This window comes from Gossypium arboreum, chromosome 3 (genome assembly GCF_025698485.1).
Source record: "Gossypium arboreum isolate Shixiya-1 chromosome 3, ASM2569848v2, whole genome shotgun sequence".
NCBI lineage: Eukaryota > Viridiplantae > Streptophyta > Magnoliopsida > Malvales > Malvaceae > Gossypium > Gossypium arboreum.
The window spans coordinates 122407337-122420361 of NC_069072.1; the positions used below are offsets into that span (position 1 = coordinate 122407337).

Here is a 13025-nt window from a genome sequence, read left to right on the forward strand (position 1 = left end):
GGTCATTGGCCTTATCTGTAAAATTCTCCACTTGTACACTAAGGAGCTCAGCCATAGAATTCATAGCTTTAAGAAGCAAGGCACGTGAGTTACTAGCTAATTTAAAACATCCCTCTTGCTCACGTAATGTTTTATTAAGAGCCCTTCCAGAACGACCTCTCCCTTTTGTTATTATCAAAGTCATGCCCTTTAAAATAACCAAAAGAATTTTCACTATTTACTGCTCTTTCTGTTCCCGAATTTGAAGTAGGATTTGGGTCTAAATTCTCTTTAAAGGTCACGGATGAATGCATATTAGGGTTAAGAAGATTTGAATTTAACTTTATTGTAGTTTCAATTGACCTTTCAAACATGAGATTGAAATGAAGAGAAGAATGCTTGGCATGAGAGTTGGCATCATCTTCAGCATTTTTAATATGTGATATCAAAGAGGATAAAAGGAAGATAAGCCCTTAGTATATAAAGGTTACCAACTTAATAATTTAAAAGGTCTAGCAACCATTTCTAATTCTCTTTGAAAAAGTTCAAGAGAAAGTGGTAATTCGTTTTTGACGGGGTGGACTACGTAGAGGCCGGGACATTTTCGTTGTGGCTTGGAATTAATATTGAATCAGCAGCATCCTCAACGTTTTCAATAAAGAAGGTATATTTTCAACCATATTTCAACTCAATTCATTCATCGTCCATGGATCCTTGGCTATGGATTGCTGGAATATTTTTTTTCCGCTACGCCATAGGGCGTACCGGGGGTCCCAATATGAAATCCATCGTCTAGGGCTATACTGTAAGGTACTGTCCAAACAATATCCATGGACCTTGAGTTAGAGCCATACTGTAATCAAATTTATTTTGAAATCAGACTAAATAGCCATTTCCACGTCCATTAATTGAAAAGTTTGGGAGGGTTTCCAGAGACTGGAATTTTGATTATAGAGGACGCCATATCCTATATTACACCCCAAAAGTTTGACGATGATAGTAGTCTCCATATCCTTAACCAGTATCCTTTTGAATCGTTCCGAGAAGTTGATGGCAAGGATTTTGTTCAGGGTGGATCTAAGAATGTCCCCATATTCAAACTTTAGATCTACATCAAGAGAATTAATTGAGATCGTGGGTGAGGCCAAAGAACCAGTGCTTTCCCTGCCCAATAACTTATCTTTCCATGAAACTCCACTCACTGGAGCCATGTCTACCACCATGTTCTCTGATGAAACATCTTCTCCATCCTTAAATCTAACTTTTTTGGTGTTGCAATCCTTATTAAAGTCATCATTATCACCAACACGATTGTTGGACAAGGACCCCGAACCGTTCATCTTTTGTTATATTGTTGTCTTAACTTTCAACTTGTGAACATGTAACGTATAATGCTAGCACTTTAATGCCTCGTTTCCTCTCACGTTCTGAACTTTTATATAAATTTTTAACAGATATATTTGTTATATAGTTTTTTTATCCATATAATGTGCCATAAATTTAATCTTTAACTATGTGTAAGTGTTTGATTGATGGTTTGAGGAAGAAAATGAAATTAATAAAATATTATATCACATTAATATTCTTTATTCAAAATTTTATTATACGATTCACTTTTTTAAAAATCAATTATTTATTACATGGATTATTAATAAATTGTTTATTTTTTCTTTCAAATTTTGATTAACAATATAATTTAAATAGAAGAAAATGTAAAGATAGAAATGAAAAGAAATGAAAAATAAAAGATAGAAAATATATTTTTTCTTCTCATATGTGAGTTTGATAGTGTTGAAAAATAAAAGAAAGAAATGATTTTTTTTGAAAATGTATAATTGAACTAATATACTTCTCTCTCATTTTCTCTCATCTTATTATTCTAATTTGAAATTATTTGTTTTATGTATTAAGATGGAAAATAGTCATCACTTCTATTTTCTTTCCTTTCACTTTTCTTCTCTACCAAATGCATTCAAAATTTATTTTCTTTTTACTTTTTGTTTTCTTCTTACCTTTCACTTTTTCGCTAAGCAAGCATAGCCTTAAGGTGGAAAAGTGAAGGCATGGAAGAAGAGAGTGGAAAAGTAAAAATAAATAAATTTTGAGTGTATTTAACAGTGGAAAAAGTGAGAACAACTAAAATAAAAGAGATGACTAGTTTTCATCTTAATGCAAAAAATTAATTCTTCCAATATAAAATGATGAGAGGAGAAAAAACGAGATAGAAGTGTATATTAGTTCAAAATTATATATTTCTTATATGTTTAATTTTCTTTCATTTCAATTTTTAACTCTATCAAACAATGGATGTGTTTTTATTTTTCTACATTTCCTACTAAGTATGCTTATGAAAAGAAATATTTTCATCATTCTATTTTTCTACCCACTAATTTTTTTTTTTTCAATTTTTTTTACTCTATTAAGGATGGGTTTGGATATACTGTGTGTTTACTGCAGTTAGTGTAAGAACAGCGGTGACGAAGAAATTAAATACTGTAGTATGAGATAAAAAGTAAGTTAAACACACTGTATCACACCCACCGCTCATCCAACCCAACTCTAAAAATAGCTTTGAGTAAATTGAAGGAGATACAAGTCTCATCCTAATATTTAATTTGTATTCTAATTTCGCTAAAAAATAATGTTATAACATAAACGTATTACCCATTTAAAATCAAAATTAAAAGCACATGACGCAATTAAATAAGTTGAATAAAGGAATTTATAAAAGGAAAAGGTTTTCCATCCTCGATTCAACGATTATACACACTATATTTGGCGAAAAAAAAAACTTTAAAAAGGGAATTAAATTAGTAATAAATAAATCTGATCATGGGCCCATGATATTTGTTCAAGTTTGAAGGTTGGTTCAAAAATTGGGAAGGCTTAAACAAAAATATATATTCAAAAAATAATATCTATTTTCTAAATAAGTCGAGCCTCGGGTAGGATTTCTTGACCCAGGCCTAACCTAAATCAACTATTTTATTGTTGTTTTGCTACTGTTTCACTACTGTTTTGTTGATGTTTCGATGTTGTTTTACTACTATTTTGTTATTATATTGTTATTATTTAGATATTATATACATCTCGTTTTATTGTTAATTTTACTACTATTTTAAAGGCATTTGTTGGTTAAGTTGTAATTATCTTAATGTTATTTAAGTATAAATATTTTTAATGTAATTTCAATTTGGCGAGGAATATTTATTTTAATAATTTTAGTGTATTTCATGTATTATATGTTTTAATTTTTTTTACATAAAAAATAATCTAAAAATTAATATAAGGAAGCCAAGTCAAGCTTGAGTTTAGCATTTTAATTTAGATTGAGCTTGGACAAAATTTTAAACTCATTTTTCGAGCTAAGACAGACCCGAACCTAAAAAATGAACCTAAAATTTTAGGTCAACCCGACCCATGATCAAGTATACTAATAAACATTTTTTAACTTTAATCTTTCTAAGTTAATGTATAATAATTTCGCCATTTCCCTAATCATAATCCCTTCCAAACTAAAGATATAAACATTGTAATAAATATAACTAAAATAATCCAAAAATAATTAAAAATAAAAGAATTTAATATTTAAGTAGTAAAAAGTCCATAAGAGGGGTGGCCCAGAGGAAAAGAAAAGTAGAACAGTCCCACTTTAGAAGGTCGAGCTTATGATTATGAATCGAGTTGTGTAGTTTGTGGGATTGACATTTGGCCTACATCAACTTTCACTTTTCTTTTTCTCTTTTACCAAACAGGGTCAGCATATATTCGAAATTTTATTTTAACCCTAAACCCTAAAACTTTATAAACACTTCAACTTCTGCCCTAAAGTGAGGTTTGGGAAAATATCAATCACTTTGTCTTTGAACCAAAGTGGTCCCTGAAAAACCAAATTTAAATGAGTTGAACTAACTTGCCAATCCCAGCCATATCTTTGTTTTCCTTCCACAACTGATTTCATATGTTTCTTCATTTTTCACACTCACATTATTTTAACTATCCTATCACACACACCATGTGATTTTTTAAATCATAAAATAGTGTTTTATCATACTTATTTCTCTAAAAGAACCTTTGAACTTACGAGAATATATCTTATTTTTCATCAAATTATTAAATTCAAATTTTAAAATAATTATAATTTATTTAGAAATTGAATTTATTAGAATTACATTTTTAAAAATAATTATAATTTAATTTACAATTATTATTTAAGAAATAATTTGTTAATTTTAAAATAGAGTTATTACTTGAATAGATTTCTTTTTTTTTTTTAGATTTACTTCCTTTCATATGGGTATAGTATCACGATTCCTAGTCTTTGTTTTTTGATACAGTGCCTAGAACTACCCATAGCCCCCCACCCTTAAAAGAAGATAATGTGCTTTATCGCACTCAAACTCACATCCTCTTATATTGGCAGCAATACCAATGCCGATACCAACTGAGCTAAGACTCAAATGGCACTTGAATAGAAATTTAAGCATAAAATACAGCAAAAAAATTAAATATAATTATAATTATAACTATTAGTTAAAAAATTGACATAAAAATGAAGTTGTAATAATTTTATTTTTAAAAAAAATAGTGCTAATTTTATTAATGTAAAATAGAGTTATTACTGAATAAAATTCTAAGCATCTTAATTATCACTTAATTAATATTAGAGTTAATTAGTTATTATTTTGAATAATATTAATTTACATTAATTACATAAAGTAAAATATATTATATGTTGAATATATTAAAATGCTTTAATTATTATTTGAAAAATTCTATTACAATATTTAAATTGATAAGTTTAATGTATTTTAATTATATTCAATAATTCAAATAAGAAATATTTTATCACATTAATTATTGCAATTAAAAATATAATATTTAAAAATTGATTAAATATTAAACATGTAAAATCACATGCAACACATGTGACATTAAAAGCTAGTTTAATAAAAAGAATAAATTTTTGATAACTTCACAACTGAGTTGAGATTTGGTTGATGAATCATACCAACTCACTTAACCCTTTAAATAATAGTATAGAGTTTGCAAATGGATTTCAACGTTACCATTTTTTAATAATTTATTTTAGGGTAAACTATACCCAAAATCATTAAACAATTATTAAGTTTATGTTTTAGTCATTCAACTTCAAAAAGTTACAAAACGGCCCTTGAACTATTCAAAAGTTTTCATTTAAGTCATTGGGATGTTAAAATTGTTGTTGTATGGCCTTCTTTATTCACACCGTTTGCAACAATTGAAAGTTTTCTTCTTTTTTTTTTTTTTACAGTTCATTTTTTTCATGAAACAATTTTGAATATCACAATTTGTAAACCAAAATTTAAACAGTTTTCTCCTTTGATCTCTGACACTGGCAGTCAAATTGACTTGGATCTAAGGTATATTCTTCTACTCGTCAAGGGGTACTAGTCTATTGTATCGGTAGTCGAATTGTCGATTGGAGCTCACTAACGAAACTTAAAGAAAAAAAATAAAAAAAAAAACTAAACACCTTTGTGACTTAAAAGAAAAACTTTTGAATAGTTCAATGATCATTTTGTAACTTTTTTAAATTGAGTAACTAAAACATAAATTTACCAATAATTTAGTGACCTTAAATATAGTTTATCTTTTATTTTAATATATATATATATATATATATATATATATATATATCATTCCACTAAGCCAGTTTTTAGAGTTTCAATAATTTCATAACAATTATTCCTTACATCATTTTCATATGTTAGAGGCTTTGGACTGTCCAGTTGTATCCATTTAAGATCATTAAGAAGAAAATGAAACATTCCCCTCTATATGGGATTTCTAGGGCACTTTCTTGATTTCGTGATGGGATGCCGTTTGACTAGCATTTCTTTGCATTGCATTTACTTTTCTTAGTACTGTTCATGTACTTTAGGATTATTATCTAATAAAATTAACATGTTGAATTTAAATAGTAAGAATTTAAATTGGAGAAAATAATGTTGGGAGAGATTATTCCATGTTTAAATTGACTTATCTTTAAATTTAATCATAATTTAATGTAACTATTAAACACCAGTAATTCTTACACAAAAGCATAAAATTAACATAACTTAGGGTGTATTTGGGAAGTAACATAGTAATTAGATTTTAATGTATTACATGTTTAGTTAAATATGTAACCAACGAGTCTCGCTGAATCGGGTATAATTAGAACACTCTAATTTTTATTAGAGAGTAAAAATTGAAAGAATTAAACTAATTACTTTCAAACTTGTTTTATTCATTTTAAATCTTAAATTACACTTTACCACGTATTTAAAAAATTCTAAAAATTACAATTTCCCTTTCAATAAAATTTCACATAATGAAGTGTTTTACCAAAGGAGAGCAAACAAATTGTCACCCACCGACCTCACAATGAGATGTGGCTGAAATCCAGAACTGCCCTAATTTACTAAGCAAGATTTGGATGGTGAGAAGATATGTCTAGTTTTTGTTGGCAAATTTTCATAGTTTTCTTAGACTTTAATGGCTTTCACATGTGAAAAAGCTTTTTATCTATAATCCCCAATCCCTCAGTTATTCCATGCTTATCCAATTATATATATAAACAGTGACATGTACTATTTCCCTTAGACTATGATCATTTTTTATTTTAATTCTTATTAAATAAATTGTTTTAAATTTTTAATATCATTCCAAATAAAGAATTAAAATTAAAATCTAATCGCTTTGTTAAAAAAAAAAAACCACTGCATTTATCATTTTAAGAAACATAAGAAATCTATTAAAAACAATCAAATCAATGCAAATAAACCTTCACCGGTTGGCAAAAGGTGAGACGAGTATTGAATATTTAGGTTCAGATTTCATTATGTACAATTGCGTTTGTGTGGATCTCTAATTCCACTTTGTGCGCATATCATGTATGAGTTTTGTCTGATTCTTCCCAGCTTTTTATTTGCAATCCTTTGTACTTGTTGATATTAAGAATCAATAAGGGAAAAGGTTGACGAAGGTACAAGGCAATTCACCCTATAAGGGCAGAAAGTCATCATGGACGGAGAGGTGATAAAGGGGGAGAAAGAAGGAGAGAAGGAGAGAGATTGCTAGAGGAGTAGATAGAGAAGAGGATTGTCTATCTAATGTACCCTTTCTACAGAGGTGAGAGGGCTTTTATATGAGAGGTTTGGGATGCAACGTATAGGCATCTTATTAGTGAATGGGTCACCTCTTTGTCCCTATTAGAGGCGGCTCTATGATCCTGTAGATCGGTAATGAGGCAATGTAGGGTGGCTTAACAAGTGATGGTCGTCTCATCATGATTGAAGGGCTCTAGGTGTTGGGTGCCAACTAGTCTTGCTTTCAGTGAAGGTGATTGATGGCAAAGGTGCACTTGATGAGGCGATGCTCAAGAGTGATATGTGGAGGTGGTATAACAATTGCCCATAATTAAGGGGGAGGTCATAAAATGACCTCCGTTGAGGCAATTGAATGGTCCTAAGGGGAAGTTGCTAAATGTTAGGGACATCTTCGAAGTTTTGGATGTTATACTTTGAAATTTGTGTTGAAAAAATCAATTTAGAAAACAGTGTTTTAGGCACAATAAAAGTTTAAAATTTTTTCTTTAAAATCGAGCCATTGTGATATTTATAGTACTAAACTTTAATCGAAATATACATGTGCTTTGTACAAGGTGGTTAAGTCGATCCCGATTTTCTATCGAACGATCTTCTCCGTTATTCTCGAACCACAAATAACTTTGAGTGTGGGTTAATCAAGCACTAAATTAGTTATAAAATTACTAAAATACTTTCTTATATATAAATTAAATTATATTTTATGAGGGTATTTTATCTTCTTATATAGCAAAATGAGATTTGAACCTACAATACCGTGCATAATAAACAATTAGCTTTACCATGATAAGCAAAACATCAATTGGTTTTTATGTAAAGTTTGAACAAAAATATTTGTTACATAATTTTGTTCACTCACATCGTGAGTGCACTATAAATTTAATAAGAAAAGTTGTCATGGTTAATCTTAAAATTTTCAGTTAGTTTCTATATACATTTATACTATTATTTAAGCTCTTAATTAAGTTAGTGTCACTACCTAACTCAACTAGAAAAATTACGAAAATTTCTTTCCGCATTCAAAGAAGCTAAATTATTCGATGGTACTTTAATCTTTTTAATTTTTAAAATAGTCAATAAAAATTTACATGTGATGAAATTTAAACATGTAATCTTTGAGCTCTTAAAATCTTAATTTTGTCGCTAACTAAAGTTTTATCTTATTTAATACATTTTAATTCTATTATGCATACTTTATTACCTCCATCAATTCTATATATTGCTAAAGTTGTTAATTGATCTAGTGTCACAAGTTAACTCGACACCCGAATAAACAATTTTAGTGTATTTAGTATTCTTAATCTAATGTATTTATACATTTAAATTTCAGTATTACTCACAATTTAATCTTCTTCTTCTTTTTCATTTTAATATTGTATATACTTTATAGGTTATTATTAATTAATCTAAAATTATATATTTCAGTATTTTCTATAAATTATTTATATATATGCTAAATATATAATTTGCAGGTGCCTAAACATATTTTTATTTAAGAAGGAATAAATAATTTTAATTAGCAAAAGTGGGAAGAATGAATGATTCAAATAAAATTGGTGTCCCAAAACATTGTATATCTTAAAACAATAATCAAAAGGAAACAAATTCTTTTATTTGGGGTTCGCCGTTTGATGGGTCCTAAAGCTGGTGAAAGCAACGGTGTTGATTAGCTCATAAGTTTTATAATATAAACAATAAAGTAGATGATTTTTTTTTAAAGAAAAGAAAAACATCCATTTTGTCCAAAAAAAAAAAAAAAAAAGAAGTAATAATTATATCTGACAACTTACTTACTGATGTTTTATTTTTAAGTATAACCTAATTATATTAATGACATCATAATTTTAACAACTTAATTTAGTTCACTGTATATGACTTTCTTTTTAATTATAAACATCATCGTTATCTCATAATTGTTTTTTTTTTATAATTTATAAACACGTACTTTATTTATTATACCATTTTTGAGTATATTATAATTCTATTAAGTTTTCATTTTATTTTTAAAATTATTTAATTTAAAAATAATAATGGTCTAACCGAATGAGTTTTAGTTCAATTGGCATAAATATTATTGTTAATACAAGAGAATATAGATTCAAGTGCGTTAAAACACGTATTTTTCTCCTAAAAATTATAAATAATTTTAAATATTATATTAAAAAATAAAATTATTCAAAATAATAATATCCTTAAAAACATTGATTTTGCATAGTAGAAAGTAGAGATCTCACCATTTTTGAATTCCGCAATTATTTCTTTTGAAAATATCGAAAGAAAAACAAAATCTAAGCCCACAAATTTCAATAGATGTTACCCATATAGTAACTACACCTAAATTATTATTTTATCCGACTTAATTATTATTTAAAATAAAATATAAAAATATTATAGAGATTTCTATACTAGGAGTTAGATTGTATTTTGTTCTCTATTTAAAAATGAACAAATTAGTTTATATGTGTTTGATTAAAAAGTAAATTGATTCTTTTGTTAAAAATTTAATCCAATTTTACAGTTAAAAACTAGTCATTGTACATCAGCATAAGATATACGTGTCACTTTTTAGTTATTATGTTAACTACACCAGTTTTTAATAGTACAAATGCATGAAATTTTTAATAGCAATGATCAATTTACTTTTTTAATTTAATGTACAGTGACTAATTTACCTATTTTTTTAATAGAAGGGGCAACAACAATCTCACTCCTAGTATAAGGGTACTTTTACCAAAATAAAAATATTTTTATTTAAATTTTGATTATACAAATATATAGAGGGGAAGGATCTACTGACACCAATTTAAAACTAAAGTAGTTTGCACAATCCTGTAACTTTTTATATGATTCATATTTTAACAATTCATCATATTTCATGTTCCAACCATTTGATTATACACGTCCAAATTTAGTGTAAATTAAAAACTCTAACTATTTATTTTATGTAAAAAAAAACTTTCAATCGTTCAATATATATTAATATAGATGATATTTTAGTTTGACATAATAGAAATATCAAATTAATTTAAAATTTTACATGCATAATAAATTCAACTATTGAATTATTAATATTTCATTAGTACAAAAAGTTACGAAAATTTGTTAAACTACTTTAATTTTAGATTGTGTAAATGAATCCACCCATATATAAATATTAAAACAAATTTTTATTATGTGATAAAAAGAATTTAACCTCAAAAATGTGTCATCATATTTGTTTCCCTAACAACACAAAGTTATATAACATCAATGCATTATTTGAAAAACTTTCAACTATTAAATATATATATATATATAAATAACATATTAAATTGAGATGATAAATATATTAGATTAATTAAAAATTTTATAAGCATAATAAATATTAATATTTTAATAAGAATTATTAAAATATTAATTATATAACAATAAAAGAATGTGAGGTTATTCATACTATTCCTCCAATTGCATTATATACTAATAAAGATGGGATGGGAAGCAGACCAAGTGAGCACTGAGTTTCAAGCATCTGACCCTCTAAAATAGGAAGAGATTAAAGACAGAGAATCTGAGTCTATGATCAGTCAAAACTCAAAAACCCAATAAAACTCACTCACACACTATATCATCTTATAAGTATATATCCCAACTTCAAAATTCTCAACTATTATATATAAAGTTAATTATATGTAATAATTCTCAAAATATTTTTACTGTTATCAAAATTCATTATTAGTAGTAATTAATCACTTTATTATAATTTTTTAAAAGAAATAAACAGCTGATCATGAAATAAACTTCATTTTAATCTTCAAGGGATGAAATAAACAATCATATACCAAATCTTTTGCATTACTTGGTTTTTCTTTTCAGTTTTGGTAATATTGATTTCTCAAATTTCATTTTCAGTAATTCTTGTCTATTAATATATTTTGTTGATTAAACAATGAAAATAGCACAATACCAATCATCCTTTCCCCTCTATAGGAAACACCATCATTGCTCCCAACAATCCTTTTCAACCTTAGAAATTTGAGCTTCTAAGATATATTCCTTTTAATTTCTTTTTCATCTTCATCATTTTCATATTTCATGAATTCATCTCCATTTATATAAATCCCTTCTTTTCATAACCTTTTTTTCTCCACCCCCCCGTTTCAATGGATCCATCTTCTACGAGCTCTGTGAATGGATTCTACACTTTCCTTACTCGTGGGTTAGATGATCTTGAAAGGGTGTATCTCTCTAATAACTTCATGTCAATCCAATTTCTTCAAAGGGTTCTTTGCCTTCTCAGATCTTTCCATTCCCAGTTGCTCATCCTTGTTCAAAAACTACATCTCCCTGTTGGTGATAAGTGGCTTGATGAATACATGGATGAAAGTTCCAAGCTTTGGGATGCTTGTCATGTTCTTAAATCAGGCATATCCGGCATGGAAACTTATTATTCTTCTGGGTTTAACATCATTTCTTCTCTTGATAATCATCGACATCTTAGTCCCCAGCTTTCAAGACAGGTCCTTCAATTCCCAAACTTTCTTCATAATTTCAATCATTCAATTCATGATCTGATTCCTTTTTAAATTCAAAACAGGTAATCAGAGCAATTTCAAGATGCCGGAGAGAAGCTATGGGATTAGAAGAAGAAAACAGGGGGTTCATGGAAACAAGAATCCAACCACTTTCATTAAAGTTGGAAGAGAAAGTTACAATGGAATCAAAGTTGAATGGATTCAATGGCTTCCGAGGAGTTTTATATGCAATGAGGAATGTAAGTTCATTGCTACTAATGATGTTACTATATGGGGGGGTTCATTGTTGGCCAGAATCAAGTATGGTAAGAGGGGGAAACGAAGGTTGTGTGTGTTTTGGATCAACATTCATGATATCAACAGCAAGATTGCAACAAAGAGTAGCAGAAGAGATAAACGGGATGAATGGGAAAGCAGGGATATTGTTGTATGAGTTTAGGAGGTCAAAGATGGCAATGGAAGAGGTGAGAGGTGAGCTGGAGAGGAGAGGAGGAGGAGGAGGGGTGGTGGAGTGGGAAACAGAAGTGGGGTTGAGGGAAAAAGTAGACAACATGAGAGGGTGTTTTGGGATATTGAGATCTGGGGTTGAAAATATTGTTGGACAAATTGATGATTTCTTTGATGAGATTATTGAAGGGAGGAAGAAGCTTTTGGACTTCTGCAGTCACAGGTAAGAGATTTGGGTAAAAATTGTAAAGGGAATCAGTTGTTGTTTCTTTTAACCCTTCTCTTCCTTCTAATTTTTATTTTTATTTTCATGCATTTTATTGCTTCTACCATGGAGATAGTAGTTTATTTTTTCTCTTCATATGGATGCTGGGGAGCAAAGCAGATGGATTTGGGCTTCAAAAATCTTGAAGAATCCCCCAAAAAAAGGAATTTTTCATGCAGGGCTTTCTCTAATGTTGTTTTTGGTATCTTGAATTAAAAAAAAGGACATAGAAGTTTCTGCTATCTTGAATTAAGAAATAATAAAAAAGGGAGAATATTAGAGTGTAATATTAAACAGTGGCTAGGTATTTTACTTAATTTAATTTTGAAAGTGGGTTCCCTCTTGATCCAATGCTACCAAAAAGTAGAAGGTTCTATTTTGTAAACTTAAAAATAATAATAATAAAATATAATAACAAATATATCAGTGGCAAAATAAAGTGTTTTTTTTTTACTAAAATTTGATGAAAGTTATCTAAATATTCATTTTTATATTTGAAATCTTGAAGTGACAAAGGTTCTCTGTAGCATTTCACCAAGATATCCTAACTCGCTATTAATGGGGACAATTTCAGGCTCAAGATTCACCATTGGTGGCAATTTGGTGTTGAATTTATTAAAATGATACTTCATTTCATATTATTTTATTAAGGTTAAACTATAAAAATAGTCACTTTCATTTGTTTCAGATTAA

At 28.2% G+C, this 13025-nt stretch overlaps 1 protein-coding gene across 2 annotated transcripts; it reads left to right on the forward strand.

Annotated features, from left to right (window-relative positions):
- The first annotated feature begins 10999 nt into the window (after positions 1-10999).
- On the forward strand, positions 11000-12626 carry LOC108458183 (uncharacterized). 2 transcript variants are annotated; one of them, XM_017757478.2, is made up of 3 exons: positions 11000-11605; positions 11683-12290; positions 12409-12626. In XM_017757478.2, the coding sequence occupies exons 1-3, from the start codon at positions 11249-11251 to the stop codon at positions 12476-12478; spliced, it is 1035 nt and encodes a 344-aa protein (XP_017612967.2). In that variant the 5' UTR covers positions 11000-11248; the 3' UTR covers positions 12479-12626. The 2 variants fall into 2 exon arrangements, with proteins under 2 accessions (XP_017612967.2, XP_052881816.1); XM_053025856.1 differs by having other exon boundaries at positions 11016-11605; positions 11683-12626.
- Positions 12627-13025: the final 399 nt, after the last annotated feature.